Source organism: Episyrphus balteatus, chromosome 2, assembly GCF_945859705.1.
Source record: "Episyrphus balteatus chromosome 2, idEpiBalt1.1, whole genome shotgun sequence".
NCBI classification, from domain to species: Eukaryota; Metazoa; Arthropoda; class Insecta; order Diptera; family Syrphidae; genus Episyrphus; species Episyrphus balteatus.
Window position 1 is genome coordinate 81,505,945 of NC_079135.1, and position 27,340 is coordinate 81,533,284.

At 30.5% G+C, this 27,340-nt stretch overlaps 1 protein-coding gene across 2 annotated transcripts; it reads left to right on the forward strand.

Moving 5' to 3' along the window:
• Positions 1-1,931: 1,931 nt before the first annotated feature.
• LOC129908597 (acidic phospholipase A2 PA4) lies at positions 1,932-26,951 on the forward strand. Of its 2 annotated transcripts, none has more exons than XM_055985215.1 (6): positions 1,932-2,451; positions 23,186-23,346; positions 23,422-23,591; positions 24,234-24,428; positions 24,558-24,645; positions 26,558-26,951. In XM_055985215.1, the coding sequence occupies exons 2-6, from the start codon at positions 23,186-23,188 to the stop codon at positions 26,652-26,654; spliced, it is 711 nt and encodes a 236-aa protein (XP_055841190.1). In that variant the 5' UTR covers positions 1,932-2,451; the 3' UTR covers positions 26,655-26,951. The 2 variants fall into 2 exon arrangements, with proteins under 2 accessions (XP_055841190.1, XP_055841191.1); XM_055985216.1 differs by lacking the exon at positions 1,932-2,451 and adding an exon at positions 5,015-5,061.
• The last annotated feature ends 389 nt before the right edge of the window (positions 26,952-27,340 follow it).

Here is a 27,340-nt window from a genome sequence, read left to right on the forward strand (position 1 = left end):
GGGATGTGGAAATACTCCCTCTTCAGGTGGCCGTGTAATTTTTTAACATTTTTTTTTCATAAGGAGCTTTAAAATTATATTTACATTTACCTTAACAGCAAGTGCATGCGACCCACACCCAGGCGTTCATTTTACTTTTTCTTACTAACGACAATTTCAAGAAGTTTGATAACAAAATGATAAGCATTCAAAAGAATAGAAACTTGTACCAAATTCTACCATATCAACTTCACAAAAACCCCAAACACATGTTATAAAGCTCGATATCAAACCACCCAACTCAATGGTTCCGGTTTACCACCTTACTTCCAGTAAGATAAGAGAAGAGGAAGTAAACATAATATGCATCTTACGTAGTAGCAGCACATAATCTCTGTTTACCTTTCTCACTTGATAAAATGCCGACTGGAAAACTCGTATATTCCATTAAGGCATATGTACTTGAGATAAGCTTTCTGCAAAACTTAGTACTTTTACTCTCAATTGTAAGTTCAATTTTGCCTTTTGGCTCTCTGTTATCATTCATTCAAAAAAGAAAAAATGGTTCTGAGCTTTTTTGACCGTGAAGTTTAAGTGGTACATTCAAACAATAATATTGTGTCTCTCTGCTGTGAGTATAGGTACTATGCATACTGTATACTGCTTAATCCAGGGCCGTTTTTCTGTGGAATTTTTAAAAGGAATCTTTTAAATTAATCCAGGGAAATAAAAGAGACATGATACCTATAGTTATAATTGCTTTAAGGGGGGAAATCCCTCTGGACGACAGCTTTGTCAATAATTTTTTTTGGAAAACTGAAAGCATTTATTGAAATTTGGGAAAGTATGTGATATTATTGACATTATAAAGTATTGATACAATTTTTTTGAAGTACAAAAAAAAAAAATGGCGGCTCTACAGCTCTTTAAAGTTGACGCCTCGAGTTTGCGTCGTGCAATGTCCAGGTCCAGAAAATTATTTATAATCAAAAAAGAAATTTTTTTCCAATAAAATATATTTATACGCATTGCATGAACCTAAATTTAGTAAAAAAAAAAGTGTTAAATAAAAATTAGAGACCAAAAAAACGAAAAAACACAATGTTTTTTTATAAACAAATTGTTAAAAAAAATATTTATTGTAAAAATTTTGTTAAACTTTTAGGTTCATGCAATGACCAATAAATTAAAGAGTAATTTGCAATTTATTTCAAGTCGATAGCTTCATTAGTTTTTGAGTTACGTTGCACGGCGCGGAAATAAGCGCGTTTTGAGGAAAAAGCGTTTAAAGTTTTCGTTTTCGTACTGAGGTAGGTTCAATGGGCATGGGTTTCGGGACTATCTTGGGGCATTTGAGGCTCCATTTAAGGCTTAGGGCCAGTTTGTTCACAGTCGATTATGTTTTAATCAAGGATTATTCCATACAAAAATCCTTGATTAAAAGATAATCGAGTGTGAACAAACCGGCCCTTAGACTACTGCAAATAGTTTCTTCGGTTTATAAATGAATTTATAAGGCAAAAAAAAAAAATTAATGCAAAAATAAAAATTTCCAGAGGGATTTCCCCCCTTAAAGAATTGCTATTGTCTTTACTATTACAGGCTGTTGTAAATTTGGAACTTAAACCTAATATTTCATCTTTCGCTATTTTAAAATTTTTACGCGATTTAATAGATTTCTCATTTTTTAATAGCGACTTTAAATACAAAGAAGAGTGAAAAAAAATGAACCATTATAGGTTCACGAAAACTTAGAATAAATTTAACAAGAAGCAGCTTTAATTTTCACCCAGTCCCCCTTTACTCTCACCTCATGGCTACGTTCCTGCGCTTACCTATGTGCAGCAGTGTACTATACAATGATTAAAAGTTGACGTTGTTGTTTGTAATTCGACATGAATGCTCATAAGGGTGAAAATGAAACCCAAACGGTTGCTGCTTAAATGACTGACGGTAACTATGCCAGTCTCACTTTATTGGACCACGAATATGGTTGTGGAGGAGGCACATCTTTCGTTTGCATCATAAAATAATTTAAGGATATTTGTATTCCTATTTATCGTTGCCAAAAAAAATAATACAATACAAAAAGTTACAAAAGAAATAAGAAGAAATTTTAAAGAAACAACAAAATCGAACAGGAGAACAAAAAGTATATCAAACTTTTGTTTGACCTTGCGTATCTCTTTGATTATTATAATTTTTTTTTTTTTTACATTTTGTGGTTTGTGTCAATTCAGAAATAATATAAGTACCTATACCTAGATTGTGGGAGTGAATAAGTTTGTTATCTATCATTTTATAAAGATCCGCATAAATTTAAAAAAAAAGTTTTAAAGCAAATATACATCATTTGTATATTACCTATATAAGTGTGCAGTTTGGAATTGTGCCAAAAAAGTTTTATCTTCATAAATTTTGTTCTTTAATTAAGAAGCTAAACTTATCTGCAATTAAAAACAAGAAAACAAAGTGAGTATATACTTCTACATGTCCTTTTTGAAGCTTAACATTTTTAATGTACTTTTGCAGTACTATAATTTAAGTCTGTAATGAGAAAATATGCTTCCTACGTGATATTCGGAAACTTGAAAAAAAAAAATATAATTAAAGACTTTTTAATTTATGTATATTTCCTTTTCCTTTTCGTGATTTATAATGTTTCGTTTATTGAGTGTCCTTTTTTGTTTTTGTATTTTAAAAAGGGGTTGACACAAAATGCGCGTTACATAATTTACGAGTATGTGAGTTGTTGTGTTGAAATTGAGCGGTTATCTTGTTTAGTTTGTTATTTTTCAATTCTATATTAAGGAAAAAACAGACTTTAGAGTCTATAGAGTTTTGGCTTCAAAAACTGTAAGATAGAAGTAATAAGGAAGTAGTTACAGATAAAAAGGAAAAGTTTATTTGTATGAAATTGCTTATTAGCGACGCCATCACTTTTAGTAACCTTTAATACCTCAGTGCTTTTTAGAGTTAGACTTAATTCCAACATAGGAAAACTTGTCTTCTTTTTTAACAATTATGATTTTGTTGAAATTTCACTACTTTTTTGCAAGGAATTACTGCATCTTTTTAGTCAATTATTTTCTTAGAAAATCTCAAGATTTCAATATTGACTACATTTTTCAAATAACACTGGTCAACAAAATTAAACTATTTTTTTTTGTTACAGAAACCAAGGTATACTTTTCTATAGGTTTTTGGTGTGCTGAGCTCGAATTCGAAGTTAGAAAAATTCTATCACATTACGTTTTTGAGCTAATCCCGTTAGAAAAACGAAAATGTCGCTTTTTCCCAGTTTTCCAGCTTATTTCTTAGCGTTTTGTTATTTGTTTTAAATAAATTTGTAACGGTTTCAAATTTTGACACAACGTTCCATTAAGAATCTCGCAAGTTTTTATATTGGCGAAGGTGGTAAATCGCGGTGAGATACATCAAAGCGTGACCGTGTCAGATAGTTACACTAAATAATAACTAGTGAGAAAAATATAACTTTTTTCTTGTTAAAAATAATATAAAAACTTACAGGAATGTAAATGAAACGTAGTGTCAAAATTTGAAAACGATTGGCAAAGAACTTTTCGAGATTTGCTATTAAAAGCAAATAAACAAGAGGTATACCAATCACGTTGATTTCAACTTAAGATTTCTCGAAGAAGAAAAGAGATATTTAAGAGATTTAAACGGATTTAGAAAGACAAAATTTAGTTCTTTTAGAAACAAATAACCAAACGCTAAGAAATAATCTTGAAAACTGGTAACGAGCGGCTTTTTCGATTTTCTAACGGGATTACCTCAAAAACGTGATGTGATATAATTGCTCTGACTTCGGATTCGAGCTCAACACCCAAAAAACCTATAGAAAAGTATATCTAAGTGTCTGTAACAAAAACCTTGTTGACCAGTGTAATTTATGATTAGAAGCCTACAAGTGTAAAATATTTTTCAAAATGGGTGGATACCACGCCTTCTTATTATAAACTATCAGAGCTAACATTCAATTAAGTTTTAACACTTTACGATCATCAGAAATGCTCTAAAAACGCCACGCCCCAGCCTGAGTATAGAATCACAAACTTTAAAATTTGTCTATGCCTCCTAAGTAGAAAATTTCAAACTTGGTTTGTTTCATGTATTAACAATTTAGGTGTTAAATTCAACCAAGTGCTATAACAATGCTATGTAAAAGTTCAGCAAAAATAGGTCATTATTTTTTTTACCATTCCACCAAATTTTTAAATTTTACGATTTTCAGAAGTTCTCCAAAATGTTATATGATAGTTAAGTAAAAATGGGTTACCTACCACGCTTCCTGAGAAGAAAATCTCATATAAAAAAATATTATTTCCCTATAAAAACCACAAACTCTTTCACGTTTAAAACCCTTGCGACCTCTAAAATGTTGTTCTTTGTATACACAATAAGACTCATCATCATCACTGTGCAAAATTTCAAATTTTTACGAGAACTGCGGCATAGTTTTGATGATCTGTCAGTAAGTGAGTGAGCCAGCCAGTCAGTTACGGATAAGTATCTGAAATTTAATGATGTTTTTGAATATCACCTGCTAATAAAATAATACGAGCAAGAAATTTGAAAAATTGCCTGAGATAGTTCCTGTAAATAAGGTTGTTGTGCCGTTTTTATCACATAAATATTGCTTAAAATTCGTCGAAGTGTTTTATTCCTTAGGCGAAGTAGAAACTTTTTCACCTTACCCTTCAAATACAAACATTTTGGCGTATAGCGGTCGAGTTTGTGGGTTCGTCATTACTGTCAGAATTTTTACTTCCTTATCCTAGAATTATTTGGGAATAACGGTCCAACTATGTACTTAAACTTTAACTACACGGAGAAAAAAGACCAGATCCCACATTAAATTAAGCGGATTTCTGTATGGTTTTTTTTGCCAAGATGATGACTTCTGTCTTAAATTAAGCGGGCAAATATTCATAATTTCTTGAATGCGCAAAATAAAAGAAATCCACTTAATACTTAATTTAATCGGAAACATTTTAATAAAAAAAAAAAAAAACTGGCAGCCACTGGGGATCGATTCTACAACTGTTGAATCACCAGGCAAGTGCTTTACCATTAAGCTATCACCCTGTTGGAAATAAGTATAATAAACTGCAACTAAAGCTGAATTCTGACGATAATTTTTAAATTTTTATTTTTAATCGGTTTTTAAAAATGAAAACTCACATTCAAATGAAATGAGGTTCACTTAAAATTTAAAAGAGGTTATTGAAGCGGATTCGACTTATTTTAAGCGGAAATCCTATTGTTTTAAGGTGGTGAAATTTAAAGTGAGCATCTACTTATATTAAGGTACCCTTTTTTCCTCCGTGTAGTTCTTCAAGCATAATATCCTTTATTTATATACATTTATAAAAGTCTTTTACTCAAACATGTTCATTAGGGTGGGTCAAAATACAATTTTTTGGATTTTCAAAAAGGTTCAGCGATTAAAAGGTGCTAAATGGTTCTAAATGGTAGCTTATAAGTAAAATTTCATTTCATTATTTTAAGCCTAAGTGCCTCCGGATTGTGGTTTCATTTTTAAAAAGCTGATTTTTGCCTAAAAACCACACAAGTTTTGCTTAATTTATTATTATCTCATTTCTTATACAAGCGAATTCAGGAGGATGTGCCAAAAAGCTTAAGCGTGTAGGTTGGGTCGGGACAAGAAAAAATCCTATTGCAGGGGGTTAATATTCGCCAGGAGGGGCAATTTTCAAAAAAAATGATTTAATTAGGAACAAATATTTTTAAAAATCAACGGTTATACCTACAATAACATGTTATACCTTTTTGTTAAGCCCAAAATATCTATTTTTTAGTTTGCTTTCAAATAAAGCTGTTTTATAAAGAAGTTTTTGAAAAATTAATTTTCAAAATCAAAATTTTGAAAAAAGAATTTAATTTGCGAACTAATTTTTTTTCAAAATTTTATGTGATTAAGTACTATTTAAGTTTTCAAAATTCAATGCTCTTCTTTGTTTTTAAGCATAAGCAGAAAACAGGATGCAAAAATGTTTTGTTGTTTTTGACAAATTAAAAAAAAAAACCAAAACTACATTTTTCTAAGACTTGTTAATTAATTTATGAATTATTATATCTTTCTTTTATTATTTTTAAGGAGATACCACGTCTTCAAGGTAGAAAATCTTAAGTTTGAATATGTTTCCTTTGCATTAACTACAATTCTATAAAGTTTCAAGATTCTAGGGTATTCAGAAGTATACTTTTTTAATAATTGATATTAATTCTACAAAAATGGGCAGTTACCACGCCACCTGAATGTTAAATCTCAATTTTTTGATTTTTTTCTTTGTATGTACTTCAAGATCCATCACCATAACAAGTTTCTATGAAAACTAGAAGTTTGCCATAATTTTTATCGTATGTTAGTTAGTGTGTTAGTGAGTAAATCAGCTAGTCTGTGATTTTTGAAGGCCTTTTTCTCAGAAACTACTAATCCTACGTAGCTGAAAGTTTTTAAGGAGCTTGATTTTGACTATGTTAACAAATAGAACAAGTTTGAAATGTTTGACATTATTGAAATAAAAGTTAGAATGGTTCGAAAAAGGCCTGAGTTGTTTCCTAAGGGTGTAGGACCAAAGTTCATAGATAACTTGGCTGGGCAACCGGAGGCAGAATATAAAGTCTGATTATTACCAAACTTTATATTATTGTTCTATTCACAGTTTGGCACCTTTTCATCACTGTGCCCGTAAAAAAATAAGCAAATAAATTTATCCTTGCCCTCCAATTTTGCAGGGTAAAAAGTATAAGAAAGACTTATGTTGTTTAATTTTGATAATAAAAGAACTGATACTCTTATTTGTTTTAGCAAAAACACAAACATTTTCACACCTTGTCCATTGACAGCCATGAAATAAATATTGGACAATGCACGAGAAGGTAGGTATATAGTAAGTGCTAATAAGTTGTTAACTATTTTCAACTGATGGCTAACATTGATTAACATTAAGCAATACCATTCTAACCCCATTGGCTTTAAGTATTTATTTAGTGTTTAAACATTTTTTATTTTGTATAGCAAGAAGAATATTATTTGTTAAAGCTCAAAGCCAAGTTAAATCTTGAAAGCTAAGTTCGCTAATTTCAGATCTTAATTATGTTTATCTTGAAAATTGTTTGAGTAAACTTTAACAGAGTTCAATAACTTAATAGATACATTGTTCAAACAAAAATAGTGGTTAATTAAATAGTTAAGTACATTTAAACACAACATAGGCATTAGGCTGTCTTAAAACTGATTTTTTTCTTATTTTTTGCTACTACAACTTAGTAAAACATAACCCTGGTTATAAGTTGATTTTTTTGTTAAAATTTCGGTTCTGAATCGTCAAATCGATTGATTTTAAATTTAATGATGTAAAATGCCCTTACACAGTTGAATGGTATGATTGATAAGTAAACAAAGTGATGTGAATTTTTAAAATATTGATTTTGTTAAGGAAATTAAGTCGAAATAGAAATAGCCATTTTAAATAATAATTTAGTCGAAATTTTTGATTTACTCTGACGTGCAATTGAACAAAATACGTCAATTAAGCCCTTATTACACCGAAAAAAAAAATTTGATAATTGGTATGTTTTTTATTACCACCGGTCTTAACTGGACAAAAAAAAAAAAACGCCTCGGGGCTTAACCTGAAATCTTGGCAGCACTGTATATCGAATGTTCCGAAAACAGCAGACACAAGAAAAATTTAGAGTTGTCATATTTTTCGCTTTCGTCCTTTTCTAAGGTGTTGTTGTATTAAACATGTAAATTGCTTAGCCCAGACTGCGTTTTTTTTTTGTCTAGTTAAGAGACCGGTTGTAATAAAAAACACACCTAATAACAGCTATCAAATTAACATTTTTCAGTGACAAAATTCGTCCAACAATTAAAATATCAATTTTGATATTTTATCATATCATTTTGACATTTTTTAATTTCAGATGGGATAGTGAAAATTTCACTTTGACAATTAAAATATCATTTTGACATTTTTTTAAGTTTAAGTGGATATCGAAAATTTCACTTTGATAATTAAAATATCAATGTTGACTAGATTTTACGTTTTAGTTTATTATAATGAAACCTATTTTTTTCTTTTTTATTATTTTTATTATTTTAAGTATTTTCTTTCTTTTTTTTTCAAAACATTACTGAAAGTGAATATTCTTTACAAAATAGTGGTGATATTATTTTTTCTATTATAGGTGATATAATTGTTTTGTTATTTTCTCCCAAACTATGTGAAGTAAAATCTTATTGCCGATCAAATTTTCTCTGTAAATCATACATTTTACTTCGAAAAAAAAACAAAGCGCCTTTAAATTAGTACACATTAAGAATTTTTTATTTAATATTTTTCAATAATTTGGAATGAGAAATTGATATGAAAAAATGATAATAAAATATCAAAAAAAATTTCCAAAATGTGTCATTTAAATATATCCTGATAATAAAAATGTTGTTTTAACATTTTAAATATCATAAAACACCTTTTTTAGAGCATTTTTGGCTGATATTTAAAAAATGTTAATTTGATATTTAAAAAATGTTAAATTGATATTGGTTTTTTTTCGGTGTACTTTATTAATACTTTTAGTTGCAAGTGATTGAAGTTGATTGATTGAGTGTGTTAGGACCACTAAAACTGAAACGACTAAATTCATATTTGAAGAACATTTGATTTGATTAGTTGGAAGTTAGAGGAAAGGGTGGAAAACGTAACGTTATGATATTTTCAATACCATCAAAATCTTGGTTTAGGGCAAAACATTTCAAAATACCTTATATTTTGATTCCTTTCTCAAATGAGACAAAAACTAACCAAGGCAATTCAAGGGAAGGAGTGAAATGAGTGCGGAGGTTTGGGGAGAGATTTGCTGAAAATTATCAGTCATTTCAACACGTGAACCTTCTAGAGCAGGGATGGCGAACCTTTTTAGAGCCCCGTGCCATTAAAAAAAAAAAAATTATTTCAAGTGCCTTTGGCGTGCCATATAGTTTTGACCTAGTTTTTTAGTGACTACTTGAAGCAAAAATAGATAATTTTAAACTTCCCAGCATTTTATTTGTAAGCATACTAATTTATGTTTGAAAATTGAAAGTCAGTTTATAATTCATTTTAATTAAATTTTAATTAAATAACAAAACTTCAAACTAAAGCTTTAACTAAATTGACTCAAAAAGTGAAAAGTACAAAAGTGAAAATTTTCAAACACATTTTTGTATGGTTTTTAGGGATAGAAAATTAAAACAAATGATGCAGAAAACTTATTTTTTGCCTAAAAAACAATTTGTAAACTCTTTTTTACAAAAAAAATTGCGCTAGCGAGAAAAGTTTTTTTTTTCACTTTTGTACTTTTTCAAAAAGTGGTGAATGTAGTTAAGCCTTAACTGTTTTGTTGAGGCTTAACTACATTCACCACACAAAGAAACAAAATATAAAAGTAAAAAAACAGTGGACGAAATATTTCTATATTTCGTTACTTCAAATGTTTGCAAAATGCAAGCTGATTCATTTGACAACCTTTTTATAAGCGAATCTTTAATGTTATATATTTTGGAAAATAAGGTAACAAACGCCTACTTTTTCAAGCAGCTTTATCGGGAATTGAAATTCATTTTTCCTTTAATTTGGCATTTGCATTGTTAATCGTATTTCCATCCAGCCTCTCTATTTGAATTGATTTCAACTCTTTCCTTATTGCGACAAAATTCTGAGTACATAACGAACTAGATTGGAATTCATTCAACTGCATTTAAATGTCTTGAATTCCCAACCAATAAAATTTTGACAAGTTCAGTTTATCAAAGGGTGTCCGATAAAGCTTTCAATTGTGAAAACCTTGACGAAAAATACTCCAATTAAATATCTTATTACCGACTAAAACTCTTGAGTTAGTTTTTCTTCGAAAAATCTTTCCTAGAAAAATCGTTGAATGTCGCTCAAATGTACAAACAAATGTATTACTAAATTCGTGGTGTGCCAGAAATATTTCATGGCGTGCCACCAATGGCACGCGTTCGCCATCCCTGTTCTAGAGATTTGCTCCTAGAATGGAATGTGCTTTCTTAGACCTGTGTTGAATGTTTAATGGTACTTGGATTAATATTATCGAATTGGACCAAGTACGATAATGGACGACCTCTTACCTAATGCTAGAACGGTTTCTAATGAATATCTTCAAGGCGTTAAAATCCCAATTTTGGATTGACCACCAACAAGCGAAATTTAAATTTAATATGCCTGGGAAAGTGGGAAGTGCTGAAGAGATGCATTCGCGACCGAAACCAACCTAAAAGCAATCTTGATCAGCCGAAAACTGCAGTGAAAGTAAAGTCGGAGAATATTTCACAAGACCTTCCATGCATATGATTTCAAGCTGTCATACAAGCTAGAGGCAAAACAATCCCAATATAATCACGAATTCCAGTTGCATTGAAAACTTTCTAAGAATCCCGGAAAAAATATCAGAAAATACCTTTAGAAACATATGAAATTTTGCATTACCAACGGATTCTGTGATTGTTTTTGTTTTTGCAGGAATCGTATAGCAAATTTTCGATACGAATGGAATTCGTAGATCAATTTGCAACCAATTTAAATAAAAAAAATACAAAGAGTTAAAAGAAATAAGTGCAAAATTGTAAACGACTTCGTAAAATGATAAAGCCATTTTAGTAACTTAATAATTCAAAAAGCAGACTGATTTTTAACTTAGTACATTACTAAAACGGCTTAGCATTATACTTAATCGTATAAAATTTTGCGGTATTGCATCTATCTCGCTAAATTATAAATAGTCGTCAAATGGAATTTCAGGCATTATTTTTGGGCAACCCTGTATATTTTATACCTCCAGTATCTCTACTCCAACAAAACTAAGCCTACCGAAATGCTGATTAATTTAAAAAAAAAAAAAAACTTAAAATTTTTGCAATGAAAGAAAGTATCAATAGTTTTCTCAGCTCTTTAAATGTGGTTATGTCAGAATTCACATTACCATAATCATAACATCAGCATTCAAAAATAGCCTTTGAGTTGCACTTACAAACAAAAATTGTTTTTGAGCTTAATTAGTCTTTAGCTTAAATATAACCTTTAGTTTTTATATCTCTTATCTTCTACACCTATATATCCACTATATTACCATGAGCGGGTTTGTCATTTGTCCAGTTAGTCATTTACAGTAGGTACAAGTTTGGATTTTATTGTTTCAATCTTTTATATCCTCATTCATGGTCAATGAACTTAATTGCTTTCAAATCACAATTTTTAATTAAACTTGACTCAAAAGTATTTTTGTCTTCAAAGCACAGCTGATTCTAGGTTATACTTTCCCATTTAAATAATTTTTGTTATGACGATTTATTTTTGTTTATGATAAAACAAAATCATTCAAAATTGTTTCTTTTTATTGTCGCACGACAAACGAAACGTGCCTTATAATTGTAACTTTTAATAGACTTGAAACACAATAGATAAGACGTAATGTTACCAAGATGATGGTTTTTTATTTTGTGCATTATTTTATTTTATTTTTTTTTAGAACAAACAAAAAGAAAACCAAAAATATCAGGTTAATGAACACAGTGACATTGCTCTTGTTTTCTTAACTTGCTAAGAGATTAGGCATCGAAAGAAAGGTTAAGGTCAACTGTTGGTCTAAAACTGGAAGTCATTTTTTTGTTTAAGATTGTTATTATTATTTTGTTATTGAAGAAATCGTGTATTAATCATTATCGCCATTAAAGTTAATGGTATACGTAGGTGCAGTACATATGTACATATTTCAGACTGTATAAAAATTATATCTAAACATACATATATTTGATGACGAATTAAATTCGGTCCTCAATAAATTTTACTTTGGGCTAAGTCGCTAAGTTGAAGTGCTACAAATAATATAACCTATAACTATTAAAAATTGTTAAGTATAAATGACGCACAACAGAAAAGATAATAATGAAAATTGCAATCGAACATGGGAAAAATTATGTTTGGAGAATCTTCTCCGGCTTTAAGCTTTATAAGGTTATAAATCACGATTTAAATAGTATAGTGGTACAAATCCATAGATTGAGACGTCTAAAGAAAGGTCTCTTTATGCTCTATTAATGGATGAAAAATCAAAACATTATTTAAGGTCTTTTTTATAGTTATTATCTGCACAGCAAATATGTTTTTTTTTTTGTTTCTTTTATTTGGAAGCAGTTAATTTGGAACAAAGTTTCAAAATGAGTTTTGGTTTATCGATATGAGATCAAAGTGAACAGAGTGCATTTAGAAGATAAAAAAATTCAAATTTTGTTCTCTTTTTTAGATTTTCGGAAAAAATCCGAAAAAAATTGCTTTTAAAATGAATTCCTCCAAATCTATCGGCTTCCCTATTCATAACTGAAAACCAAAAGATTCTTACACGCCTGGTTCCTATATTATTTGCAAGCGAATTATTTTGTTTTCTTCTTACATTTGGAAGCAGATACTTTCGAATCATGGCCAATGAGCAGGCCTATCCTTTTAGGCACAAAAATTACAAATCTATTTTTTTAAGATTTTCGAGAAAAAAATCAAGGTTAACCCCTGCCTAAAAAATAAGCATTTTGAAAAATGTCTTCCAAATCCATCGAGTGAAACATCAAAATAAAGGCCTCTTTAAGCTCAATTCATGTCTGAAAACCAAAAGTTTCTTGCCTGTCTAGTTCCTGAATAATTTGCAATCGAAATATATTTTTTCTTACGTTCGGAAGCCGATATTTTCGGATAAGGGTCTCGAAATAAGTTTTGGTTTACAGATATGCGTTCACAATGAGCAGGTCTATCCATTTAGGCACAAAAATTACAAATCTATTTTTTTAAGATTTTCGAGAAAAAAATCAAGGTTAACCCCTGCCTAAAAAATAAGCATTTTGAAAAATGTCTTCCAAATCCATCGAGTGAAACATCAAAATAAAGGCCTCTTTAAGCTCAATTCATGTCTGAAAACCAAAAGTTTCTTGCCTGTCTAGTTCCTGAATAATTTGCAATCGAAATATATTTTTTCTTACGTTCGGAAGCCGATATTTTCGGATAAGGGTCTCGAAATAAGTTTTGGTTTACAGATATGCGTTCACAATGAGCAGGTCTATCCATTTAGGCACAAAAATTACAAATCTATTTTTTTAAGATTTTCGAGAAAAAAATCAAGGTCAACCCCTTGCCTAAAAAATAAGCATTTTGAAAAATGTCTTCCAAATCCATCGAGTGAAATATCAAAATAAAGGCCTCTTTAAGCTCTATTTATGACTGAAAACCAAAAGTTTCTTGCCTGTCTAGTTCCTGAATAATTTGCAATCGAAATATATTTTTTCTTACGTTCGGAAGCCGATATTTTCGGATAAGGGTCTCGAAATAAGTTTTGGTTTACAGATATGAGTTCACAATGAGCAGGTCTATCCATTTAGGCACAAAAATTACAAATCTATTTTTTTTTTAATTTTCGAGAAAAAAATCAAGGTTAACCCCTTGCCTAAAAAATAAGCATTTTGAAAAATGTCTTCCAAATCCATCGAGTGAAATATCAAAATAAAGGCCTCTTTAAGCTCTATTCATGACTAAAAACCAAAAGTTTCTTGCCTGTCTATTTCCTGAATAATTTGCAATCGAAATATATTTTTTCTTACGTTCGGAAGCTGATATTTTCGGATAAGGGTCTCGAAATAAGTTTTGGTTTACAGATATGCGTTCACAATGAGCAGGTCTATCTATTTAGGCACAAAAATTACAAATCTATTTTTTTAAGATTTTCGAGAAAAAAATCAAGGTTAACCCCTTGCCTAAAAAATAAGCATTTTGAAAAATGTCTTCCAAATCCATCGAGTGAAATATCAAAATAAAGGCCTCTTTAAGCTCTATTCATGACTGAAAACCAAAAGTTTCTTGCCTGTCTAGTTCCTGAATATGTAATTTGCAATCGAAATATATTTTTTCTTACGTTCGGAAGCTGATATTTTCGGATAAGGGTCTCGAAATAAGTTTTGGTTTACAGATATGCGTTCACAATGTGCAGGTCTATCCATTTAGGCACAAAAATTACAAATCTATTTTTTTTTTCAATTTTCGAGAAAAAAATCAAGGTTAACCCCTTGCCTAAAAAATAAGCATTTTGAAAAATGTCTTCCAAATCCATCGAGTGAAATATCAAAATAAAGGCCTCTTTAAGCTCTTTTCATGTCTGAAAACCAAAAGTTTCTTGCCTGTCTGGTTCCTGAATAATTTGCAATCGAAATATATTTTTTCTTACGTTTCCGAACGTAAGAAAAAATATTTTCGGATAAGGGTCTCGAAATAAGTTTTGGTTTACAGATATGAGTTCACAATGAGCAGGTCTATCCATTTAGGCACAAAAATTACAAATCTATTTTTTTAAGATTTTCGAGAAAAAAATCAAGGTTAACCCCTTGCCTAAAAAATAAGCATTTTGAAAAATGTCTTCCAAATCCATCGAGTGAAATATCAAAATAAAGGCCTCTTTAAGCTCTATTCATGACTAAAAACCAAAAGTTTCTTGCCTGTCTAGTTCCTGAATATGTAATTTGCAATCGAAATATATTTTTTCTTACGTTCGGAAGCTGATATTTTCGGATAAGGGTCTCGAAACAAGTTTTGGTTTTAGATATGAGTTCACAATGAGCAGGTCTATCCATTTAGGCACAAAAATTACAAATCTATTTTTTTTTTAATTTTCGAGAAAAAAATCAAGGTTAACCCCTTGCCTAAAAAATAAGCATTTTGAAAAATGTCTTCCAAATCCATCGAGTGAAATATCAAAATAAAGGCCTCTTTAAGCTCTATTCATGACTAAAAACCAAAAGTTTCTTGCCTGTCTATTTCCTGAATAATTTGCAATCGAAATATATTTTTTCTTACGTTCGGAAGCTGATATTTTCGGATAAGGGTCTCGAAATAAGTTTTGGTTTACAGATATGCGTTCACAATGAGCAGGTCTATCTATTTAGGCACAAAAATTACAAATCTATTTTTTTAAGATTTTCGAGAAAAAAATCAAGGTTAACCCCTTGCCTAAAAAATAAGCATTTTGAAAAATGTCTTCCAAATCCATCGAGTGAAATATCAAAATAAAGGCCTCTTTAAGCTCTTTTCATGTCTGAAAACCAAAAGTTTCTTGCCTGTCTGGTTCCTGAATAATTTGCAATCGAAATATATTTTTTCTTACGTTTCCGAACGTAAGAAAAAATATTTTCGGATAAGGGTCTCGAAATAAGTTTTGGTTTACAGATATGAGTTCACAATGAGCAGGTCTATCCATTTAGGCACAAAAATTACAAATCTATTTTTTTAAGATTTTCGAGAAAAAAATCAAGGTTAACCCCTTGCCTAAAAAATAAGCATTTTGAAAAATGTCTTCCAAATCCATCGAGTGAAATATCAAAATAAAGGCCTCTTTAAGCTCTATTTATGACTGAAAACCAAAAGTTTCTTGCCTGTCTAGTTCCTGAATAATTTGCAATCGAAATATATTTTTTCTTACGTTCGGAAGCCGATATTTTCGGATAAGGGTCTCGAAATAAGTTTTGGTTTACAGATATGAGTTCACAATGAGCAGGTCTATCCATTTAGGCACAAAAATTACAAATCTATTTTTTTTTTAATTTTCGAGAAAAAAATCAAGGTTAACCCCTTGCCTAAAAAATAAGCATTTTGAAAAATGTCTTCCAAATCCATCGAGTGAAATATCAAAATAAAGGCCTCTTTAAGCTCTATTCATGACTAAAAACCAAAAGTTTCTTGCCTGTCTAGTTCCTGAATATGTAATTTGCAATCGAAATATATTTTTTCTTACGTTCGGAAGCTGATATTTTCGGATAAGGGTCTCGAAATAAGTTTTGGTTTACAGATATGCGTTCACAATGAGCAGGTCTATCTATTTAGGCACAAAAATTACAAATCTATTTTTTTAAGATTTTCGAGAAAAAAATCAAGGTTAACCCCTTGCCTAAAAAATAAGCATTTTGAAAAATGTCTTCCAAATCCATCGAGTGAAATATCAAAATAAAGGCCTCTTTAAGCTCTATTCATGACTGAAAACCAAAAGTTTCTTGCCTGTCTAGTTCCTGAATATGTAATTTGCAATCGAAATATATTTTTTCTTACGTTCGGAAGCTGATATTTTCGGATAAGGGTCTCGAAATAAGTTTTGGTTTACAGATATGCGTTCACAATGTGCAGGTCTATCCATTTAGGCACAAAAATTACAAATCTATTTTTTTTTTCAATTTTCGAGAAAAAAATCAAGGTTAACCCCTTGCCTAAAAAATAAGCATTTTGAAAAATGTCTTCCAAATCCATCGAGTGAAATATCAAAATAAAGGCCTCTTTAAGCTCTTTTCATGTCTGAAAACCAAAAGTTTCTTGCCTGTCTGGTTCCTGAATAATTTGCAATCCAAATATATTTTTTCTTACGTTCGGAAGCTGATATTTTCGGATAAGGGTCTCGAAACAAGTTTTGGTTTTAGATATGAGTTCACAATGAGCAGGTCTATCCATTTAGGCACAAAAATTACAAATCTATTTTTTTAAGATTTTCGAGAAAAAAAATCAAGGTTAACTAACCCCTTGCCTAAAAAATAAGCATTTTGAAAAATGTCTTCCAAATCCATCGAGTGAAACATCAAAATAAAGGCCTCTTTAAGCTCTTTTCATGTCTGAAAACCAAAAGTTTCTTGCCTGTGTAGTTCCTGAATAATTTGCAATCGAAATATATTTTTTCTTACGTTCGGAAGCTGATATTTTCGGATCAAGGTCTCGAAACAAGTTTTGGTTTAAGATATGAGTTGACAATAACCAGGTCTATCCATTTAGGCACAAAAATTACAAATCTATTTTTTTTAAGATTTTCGAGAAAAAATCAAGGTTAACCCCTTGCCTAAAAAATTAGCATTTTGAAAAATGTCTTCCAAATCCATCGAGTGAAACATCAAAATAAAGGCCTCTTTAAGCTCTTTTCATGTCTGAAAACCAAAAGTTTCTTGCCTGTCTGGTTCCTGAATAATTTGCAATCGAAATATATTTTTTCTTACGTTCGGAAGCTGATATTTTCGGATAAGGGTCTCGAAATAAGTTTTGGTTTACAGATATGAGTTGAAAATGAGCAGGTCTATCCATTTAGGCACAAAAATTACAAATCTATTTTTTTTTTTAATTTTCGAGAAAAAAATCAAGGTTAACCCCTTGCCTAAAAAATAAGCATTTTGAAAAATGTCTTCCAAATCCATCGAGTGAAACATCAAAATAAAGGCCTATTTAAGCTCTATTCATGACTGAAAACCAAAAGTTTCTTGCCTGTCTGGTTCCTGAATAATTTGCAATCCAAATATATTTTTTCTTACGTTCGGAAGCTGATATTTTCGGATAAGGGTCTCGAAACAAGTTTTGGTTTTAGATATGAGTTCACAATGAGCAGGTCTATCCATTTAGGCACAAAAATTACAAATCTATTTTTTTAAGATTTTCGAGAAAAAAATAAAGGTTAACTAACCCCTTGCCTAAAAAATAAGCATTTTGAAAAATGTCTTCCAAATCCATCGAGTGAAACATCAAAATAAAGGCCTATTTAAGCTCTATTCATGACTGAAAACCAAAAGTTTCTTGCCTGTCTGGTTCCTGAATAATTTGCAATCCAAATATATTTTTTCTTACGTTCGGAAGCTGATATTTTCGGATAAGGGTCTCGAAACAAGTTTTGGTTTTAGATATGAGTTCACAATGAGCAGGTCTATCCATTTAGGCACAAAAATTACAAATCTATTTTTTTAAGATTTTCGAGAAAAAAAATCAAGGTTAACTAACCCCTTGCCTAAAAAATAAGCATTTTGAAAAATGTCTTCCAAATCCATCGAGTGAAACATCAAAATAAAGGCCTCTTTAAGCTCTTTTCATGTCTGAAAACCAAAAGTTTCTTGCCTGTCTAGTTCCTGAATAATTTGCAATCGAAATATATTTTTTCTTACGTTCGGAAGCTGATATTTTCGGATAAGGGTCTCGAAATAAGTTTTGGTTTACAGATATGAGTTGACAATGAGCAGGTCTATCCATTTAGGCACAAAAATTACAAATCTATTTTTTTAAGATTTTCGAGAAAAAAATCAAGGTTAACCCCTTGCCTAAAAAATAAGCATTTTGAAAAATGTCTTCCAAATCCATCGAGTGAAACATCAAAATAAAGGCCTCTTTAAGCTGTATTCATGACTGAAAACCAAAAGTTTTTTGCCTGTCTGGTTCCTGAATAATTTGCAATCGAAATATATTTTTTCTTACGTTCGGAAGCTGATATTTTCGGATAAGGGTCTCGAAATAAGTTTTGGTTTACAGATATGAGTTCACAATGAGCAGGTCTATCCATTTAGGCACAAAAATTACAAATCTATTTTTTTAAGATTTTCGAGAAAAAAATCAAGGTTAACCCCTAGCCTAAAAAATAAGCATTTTGAAAAATGTCTTCCAAATCCATCGAGTGAAACATCAAAATAAAGGCCTCTTTAAGCTCTTTTCATGTCTGAAAACCAAAAGTTTCTTGCCTGTGTAGTTCCTGAATAATTTGCAATCGAAATATATTTTTTCTTAAGTTCGGAAGCTGATATTTTCGGATAAGGGTCTCGAAATAAGTTTTGGTTTACAGATATGAGTTGACAATGAGCAGGTCTATCCATTTAGGCACAAAAATTACAAATCTATTTTTTTTTTAATTTTCGAGAAAAAAATCAAGGTTAACCCCTTGCCTAAAAAATAAGCATTTTGAAAAATGTCTTCCAAATCCATCGAGTGAAATATCAAAATAAAGGCCTCTTTAAGCTCTTTTCATGTCTGAAAACCAAAAGTTTCTTGCCTGTCTGGTTCCTGAATAATTTGCAATCCAAATATATTTTTTCTTACGTTCGGAAGCTGATATTTTCGGATAAGGGTCTCGAAATAAGTTTTGGTTTACAGATATGAGTTGACAATAACCAGGTCTATCCATTTAGGCACAAAAATTACAAATCTATTTTTTTTAAGATTTTCGAGAAAAAATCAAGGTTAACCCCTTGCCTAAAAAATTAGCATTTTGAAAAATGTCTTCCAAATCCATCGAGTGAAACATCAAAATAAAGGCCTCTTTAAGCTCTTTTCATGTCTGAAAACCAAAAGTTTTTTGTCAGCCTGGTTCCTGAATAATTTGCAATCGAAATATATTTTTTCTTAAGTTCGGAAGCTGATATTTTCGGATAAGGGTCTCGAAATAAGTTTTGGTTTACAGATATGAGTTGACAATGAGCAGGTCTATCCATTTAGGCACAAAAATTACAAATCTATTTTTTTAAGATTTTCGAGAAAAAAATCAAGGTTAACCCCTTGCCTAAAAAATAAACATTTTGAAAAATGTCTTCCAAATCCATCGAGTGAAATATCAAAATAAAGGCCTCTTTAAGCTCTTTTCATGTCTGAAAACCAAAAGTTTCTTGCCTGTCTGGTTCCTGAATAATTTGCAATCCAAATATATTTTTTCTTACGTTCGGAAGCTGATATTTTCGGATAAGGGTCTCGAAACAAGTTTTGGTTTTAGATATGAGTTCACAATGAGCAGATCTATCCATTTAGGCACAAAAATTACAAATCTATTTTTTTTTTTAATTTTCGAGAAAAAAATCAAGGTTAACCCCTTGCCTAAAAAATAAGCATTTTGAAAAATGTCTTCCAAATCCATCGAGTGAAACATCAAAATAAAGGCCTCTTTAAGCTCTTTTCATGTCTGAAAACCAAAAGTTTCTTGCCTGTCTGGTTCCTGAATAATTTGCAATCCAAATATATTTTTTCTTACGTTCGGAAGCTGATATTTTCGGATCAAGGTCTCGAAAAAAGTTTTGGTTTAAGATATGAGTTGACAATGAGCAGGTCTATCCATTTAGGCACAAAAATTACAAATCTATTTTTTTTTTAATTTTCGAGAAAAAAATCAAGGTTAACCCCTTGCCTAAAAAATAAGCATTTTGAAAAATGTCTTCCAAATCCATCGAGTGAAACATCAAAATAAAGGCCTCTTTAAGCTGTATTCATGACTGAAAACCAAAAGTTTTTTGCCTGTCTGGTTCCTGAATAATTTGCAATCGAAATATATTTTTTCTTACGTTCGGAAGCTGATATTTTCGGATAAGGGTCTCGAAATAAGTTTTGGTTTACAGATATGAGTTGACAATGAGCAGGTCTATCCATTTAGGCAAAAAATTACAAATCTATTTTTTTTAAGATTTTCGAGAAAAAAATCAAGGTTAACCCCTTGCCTAAAAAATAAGCATTTTGAAAAATGTCTTCCAAATCCATCGAGTGAAATATCAAAATAAAGGCCTCTTTAAGCTCTTTTCATGTCTGAAAACCAAAAGTTTCTTGCCTGTCTGGTTCCTGAATAATTTGCAATCGAAATATATTTTTTCTTACGTTCGGAAGCTGATATTTTCGGATCAAGGTCTCGAAACAAGTTTTGGTTTAAGATATGAGTTGACAATGAGCAGGTCTATCCATTTAGGCAACAAATTACAAATCTATTTTTTTTAAGATTTTCGAGAAAAAAATCAAGGTTAACTAACCCCTTGCCTAAAAAATAAGCATTTTGAAAAATGTCTTCCAAATCCATCGAGTGAAACATCAAAATAAAGGCCTCTTTAACCTCTTTTCATGTCTGAAAACCAAAAGTTTCTTGCCTGTCTGGTTCCTGAATAATTTGCAATTTAAATATATTTTTTCTTACGTTCGGAAGCTGATATTTTCGGATCAAGGTCTCGAAAAAAGTTTTGGTTTAAGATATGAGTTGACAATGAGCAGGTCTATCCATTTAGGCACAAAAATTACAAATCTATTTTTTTAAGATTTTCGAGAAAAAAATCAAGGTTAACCCCTTGCCTAAAAAATAAGCATTTTGAAAAATGTCTTCCAAATCCATCGAGTGAAATATCAAAATAAAGGCCTATTTAAGCTCTATTCATGACTGAAAACCAAAAGTTTCTTGCCTGTCTAGTTCCTGAATAATTTGCAATCGAAATATATTTTTTCTTACGTTCGGAAGCTGATATTTTCGGATAAGGGTCTCGAAACAAGTTTTGGTTTACAGATATGAGTTCACAATGAGCAGGTCTATCCATTTAGGCACAAAAATTACAAATCTATTTTTTTAAGATTTTCGAGAAAAAAATCAAGGTTAACCCCTTGCCTAAAAAAAGAGGCATTATTAAAAAATTTCTTCCAAATCCATCGATTGAAACATCGAAATAAAGGTCCCTTTTAGCTCTATTCATAACTGAAAACCAAAAGTTTCTTGCCTGTCTGGTTCCTGAATTATTTGCAATCGAATTATTTTTTTTTTTCTTACATATGTACACTTCGCGTCACTTGAATAGAAACAACATTTTTTCTTTAGAAAATAGCGATTGGCGCTTTGGGGAGGTAACTTAGTAGATTTTTGGTTTTGCATTTTCAAAGAGGAAATTTTAACAAACAATGTTGTAAAAACAAAAAACCCAAAACAGAAACCGTATGGCTTCTAGTTTTGTTTTTTGCATTACCTAACAAAAAACAGTGTTTTTTTTTGCGTCACTTGAATAGAAACAAGCTCTTAAATTAGATAAAAATGATGAAAAATCATGGACAACACTAATTTTAGTAAAGCAATATTAATCTTTGACATTATTTGCACATTATAACCAATTATGGGCTTCGAGCTATCAATAGGCACCACAGTAAATGCATAAATAGAATTTAACATTGAAAATGCACTTCTACTGTACACAATCGTGGACCCAATTGGAGAAAGTGATAAAAGTGTTTGGTAACTTCTTACAAATTAAGAAAATGACATTTTCTACAATTTAAGGATTGAATAAGTGAAATAAACTTTTGTTTTTATCCGGAATGCATCTGTTTTGTTTTTATTGCGTTGTTTTTTCTTGAACTATTCTTGTGCAATCTCTAAGACGGTTGATCTTCCACGTTCCTAAACTTGCCAAGATCTTCTACCATTATTTCTTTGTAAAAGTTAGCATCTGTTTTTGAAGCTTGAAGCTTCAATTTTGCCTTTGTGCATCATAAAAACAAAGCGTATTACTATAACACATTTTAGTGCCCTTTATTGGCGATGCGATAAAGGTTATTCTTTTATAAACCAATGAAATAGGGCTAATATTAACGTGGTCCATCTGAGTTTGTATGTTTTCCTTTAAAAACCACTATTTACCTAACTACTTTTCAGTTCGAATGCAACTATAAAATAGTTAACTTTTTTGTAATCTTAGTAGAACGTAAAATGTTGTTATTTTGCATTTTGAGGCTTTTTTAATGTTGTGCACCTTTTATAACTTCCAGGATGGAACAAACCAACACGTTTCCATCGCACTAACACCACGTTTTTGACCGATTTTAGCGGCAAAGTGAAGAAAATTGCAGCTAGTTTTTAAGTTATTTTTTTCTCTGCTCGTGACTTGGGTCTCACCTGTCTTATTTTTTGATTTGATCACTAGTTTACGATATTTTAAAAATTATCTCATCCAAATTTGGCAAATTTTCCAATATCTTTCGCGATTTTGCATAGTGCAGGTGCATTTCCAATGTTAGATGCTATTTATGGATTTTCTGTGGGGCCTATTGGTAGCTCGTAGCCCATAATTGGTTATAATGTGCAAATAATGTCAAAGCTTAATATTGCTTTACTAAAATTAGTGTTGTCCATGATTTTTCATCATTTTTATCTAATTTAAGAGCTTGTTTCTATTCAAGTGACGCAAAAAAAACACTGTTTTTTGTGAGGTAATGCGAAAAAACACAACTAGAAGCCATACGGTTTCTGTTTTGGGTTTTTTGTTTTTACAACATTGTTTGTTAAAAGTTCCTCTTTGAAAATGCAAAACCAAAAATCTACTAAGTTACCTCACCAAAGCGCCAATCGCTATTTTCTAAAGAAAAAATGTTGTTTCTATTCAAGTGACGCGAAGTGTATGTAGGTACTTTTGGACCAAGGACTCGAAACAAGTTTTGGTTTACAGATATGTGTTCACAATGAGTACATTTAAGTACAAAAATTACAAACCTATTTTTTTAAAGATTTTTGAGAAAAATTCCATTAGCATTACATTATTTTCTTTTTTTTTCAGATGTCATTTAAACAAATCTTAACAGTGCTATCAATAGTTTTAGTAATCTCAGGACGAGTACGTTTCGCATGTAGTTCGGCAGTTTTAATAGCAGACAATACAATGTCTGTTATGATTGAACTTTCTTCGCGGCATCCATTTTGCAAAATGCATACTGACAGGTACAGAAATTAAATTATATTTATTGATATTTTTTAGGCATGTATTTTTTCCCTTTTTTTTCAAAAATACACTAGAGGTGATATTCAAAGAATGCTATTGCAATCTGATCAACGGCGTATTCGACAAGTACCAAGAGAATCAGTTTTGGAATTGGAACACGTTTGCAAGGATGCTGGTTCGTATGGAAGTACATTTCGTGGAGGGCTCGGATTTATCTATCCCGGAACAAAATGGTGTGGACCAGGTAAATATTGGTACATGTTCTTAACTTGCTGTAAAACGTCTGTAATCTCTCGGTTTAGAACTGCGTTTTTGGTTTTTGTCAAAAAAAAAAAAAAAACTCTAACTACGACAAATACACTTCTTCCCGTTTATCTCATTGGGGAATCAATCGATTTTGAGTTTTAGTAATTTCTTAGCTTTGCTTATCTTTTTGAAAACTCACAGAGCTGCAAAATGTAATTCTTGGAAAGAGAATCTTTTAACATATAAACAAAAAAATAATGGTTCCCTGTGACCTTACAGTAGTGCAACCGTTTTCTTAGAAAACCTATCAGACTGTAACTCGAGCCAATTGCAATTTTGTTAACGGAGAATATTTAAGGTTGGGGTCTAAATTCTGCGGAGGTCCTATTTTTTAAACTTTGAAACTGAATTAGTTATATTCAATCGATCCACTTAAAATTAAAATAGTTTTTATTATTTTTTCTTCGTTATTTCAAAACACTCCTTTTGAAAATTCTGCTTTTCATAATTTTGTCTAACAAACAGTATGTTTAAAATTTTTTTAAATCCGACCCTTTCCTATACTATTAAGTTTTAAAATAAAACACTTAAGTATAAAAAGGATGTTAAAATAATTAGATTCCTTTTCATTATCGTGTAGGAACAGCCGCAGTTGATTACAATGACTTGGGATTACATGCTGAAGAAGATCGTTGTTGCCGTGACCATGACCTTTGTCCAAATGTGCTAAATGCTGGTGAATGTCGACGTGGACTTTGCAATACTGGTTCCTTTACAAGATCTCACTGTGATTGTGATGCCCGGCTAAGACGATGTCTTCAAGGTTTGAATACAGGTAATTTTCTTTTAATACCTATTACAGAACTATGTAAATAAATACCTACGATTTCTTTTTCATGATTTACTAAAATTTTATACAAATATGCTATAGAATCATATAGTTCTTTGTCGTCTTTATTTCCAGAGACCGCCAATACTTTGGGAGCAATATTCTACAACGTTGTCCAGGTGACCTGTTTTCAAGAGCGTAGTCCTTGTTCTGCACATCAAAGGTTTGAACAAAGTTGTCCAATCGATTTTCGTCCATCTGATTTTTATGTCCCAGCTAATATGGGAAACCTCATTTCGCGCCTTATTCAAAAACAATATTCTCATCAAGAGTTTCCACCATCAACCATCGGATTCGATCAACGATCAGTGGATCAAAGACCTATAATTCGTTCAGATTTTGATACAATTACTACTCGTTTAGGTGTTAAATTGGCATCAGTTGGTTTAGTTGCATTAAATATATTCAAAGAATTGAAAAGAAATTGGGGAAAACTTTTAAATGTTGAGCAAAATCACAACGATGTCCAATATTTTAACTCTCTGAATGAAGTTGATGCACATATTTACCAAATACCCCAAAATAGGTTATAGTAAAGTAGTCAACATTACCTTCAAAAATGTTCCTTTTTTAAATGTGATATTAGAAACCTAAATTCTCATATTCAAAACAATTTTTTAAATTTAAATGAAAACAAATATAATTAAAAATTAAATTATTTTAAAATTTAAAAAAAATGAATCAGGCCATTCAAATGTATGTATACAGTTTTTAAGAAATTCCAATTGTCGATTGTCCAGACAAAAATTAGTAACAACATAAGTACATCAACAAAAGTTAATCACTTTTAAGGTAAATCATTGTATATAGCTTAAAGTATTTCAAAAACTGCATTAGGAAAACATTATCAAATATACTGGAAACTTTTATCTCCACTCATTTTACTTTGTTTTTGAATAGATCTTTAATTGTAGCAAAATGAAGTGTTAAAGTTCTTGAAGCTATATTTTGCTTTCAAACTTCATGGGAACAAACATTTAAAACAAAAGAAGTTAGAGCGATTAAGCCATTTCAAATATCATGATTTAATCATGCCACAAATCAGAATTTTTTAAAAGGCTCTTCAAAAAGTTTACTATAGTTTATTTGGTTATAGAACTCTATATGGGCTTCTACAGCTTTATTGAGATTCTAAATCTGGTACCAAACTTTACGCAAGGCTAAATGTGATTAGAGTCTGCAAAAACCGTGTCAAAAATTGTTTTGAATTTCTTCGAATTCACTTTTTGTGACTTAATCCGGTACAGCTGTGAGCTCTACATAATACGACTAGATCTAGGAATTAGAAATTCTTGGGGGAAAAAGTTGAACATTACAAAAATATAAATTTTTTATTCCATTTATTTCCGAAAATGTTACACTTTCATTTACGACCATATTATTCACTCTGGATTAAGTTTGGATTGAAGTGAATTTTAAATCCAATCACCCGAATCCGAATTTCATAAATCCAAGGATTTAATTTTTTGTTCATATAAATAATAAATAAAATAAATTATGTGATTACCTACTCAATAAAGTTTGCATTTACTTTTATTTTTCCTTCTTCAAAATACTTGACAAAACAACTGAACACTGAAAATGAATTTTACATCTTGATTTATAAATCTAAATAGACCTCCAAAGAGCACTTTAAATTTGTTTGGATTTAACAAGATTGGATTTAAAAAATTATTTAAATTTCTTTACATCAATATGTATTTTTAAGCTAATGAATAATATGGCCGTTAAGAATGCAGGCATTATTTTCCAGAAATTTTATTATTTTTAATAGCCAAATGTGCTTTTTTCATCTTTTTTTTTTTTTGAATGTTTATGCATGTTGTGTATGTTATTTTTCAAGTTTTTGCCATATGTTATATTTTATTGTTTTGTTTTGTTTACTATTTGTATTATTTAAGTTTACATCTATAATTGTTACATTCATATGGTAAAATTTTAATTTTAAATAAAAGTCAATTTTATTTTTTATTTCATTCGTTGTTGTTTTATTTTTTACATTGTTTGTTATTAATTTCATTAAAATAAAATATAAACCAAAGGAAAAACAGAGTTTCTTCTATTTTTGTTTTCAGAGCTGGCTATAACAAGACAACTTCTGATGAAATATGCGCTCAATGGCAATATCAGCCAACAGAAAAATATGTCCCTAGTGCTCCGGGAAGGACTTAAACTGATCCTGACGTAAGACAAGCGATGACTGGTTTATAAAAACAATAATTATTGATGTGGTTTCAAATGGACTTTAAGGATGAACAATATTTTTATTATGTGTGAATATGGGCAAATGAAATTATTATTATACAAAAATGTATGTCATACATAAACAACTTAAGCGAAAAAAAAAAAAAACTATAAATTACAGTAAACTTCCAAATAACTTAAAAGCAATAATATTGTGTAATGAGTAGATGTTTAAGTAGAAATATAATACAAACCAAATAAATGTATATGCATGAAGAAAGTAAATATTAATACCTTAATTTTTTGAATTTTAAAGTAGAACCAAGTAAATTGGATATAGACTAACTATTGTGAGTGATCAAAAGATAAGTAGGTGAACATCAAAGGGACAACTTTTCAGTGCAGATTTTACTCGAAGATAGTAAATCCTGCAAACTCAAGAATCAAACTTTTAGTAGGAAATGAATGCCAAAATGCTACATGACCTTTTGAGTTCACTCAAAATAAAATGCACGACAGAGTCGCGCGCTCCTTTGGTAAAAGTTGCTTAAAATAGTAGGTAAATATTTTTAAAAATTATTTTAATTTCGAACTGAGGTTTCATGTTTGCTGACATACAGATACACTGCGGTTACTTTAATTAACTAAGCAGATTTTTGGTTTAGTTTTTCAAA

What these genes read in the sequence shown, in the direction of transcription:
- LOC129908597 (XM_055985215.1), top strand. Translation starts at nt 23,186, where the DNA reads ATGTCATTTAAACAAATCTTAACAGTGCTATCAATAGTTTTAGTAATC. An exon ending in AACAAAATGGTGTGGACCAG is followed by an intron (nt 23,592 to 24,233) that starts GTAAATATTGGT and finishes ATTATCGTGTAG; the next exon opens with GAACAGCCGCAGTTGATTAC. An exon ending in TCTTCAAGGTTTGAATACAG is followed by an intron (nt 24,429 to 24,557) that starts GTAATTTTCTTT and finishes CTTTATTTCCAG; the next exon opens with AGACCGCCAATACTTTGGGA.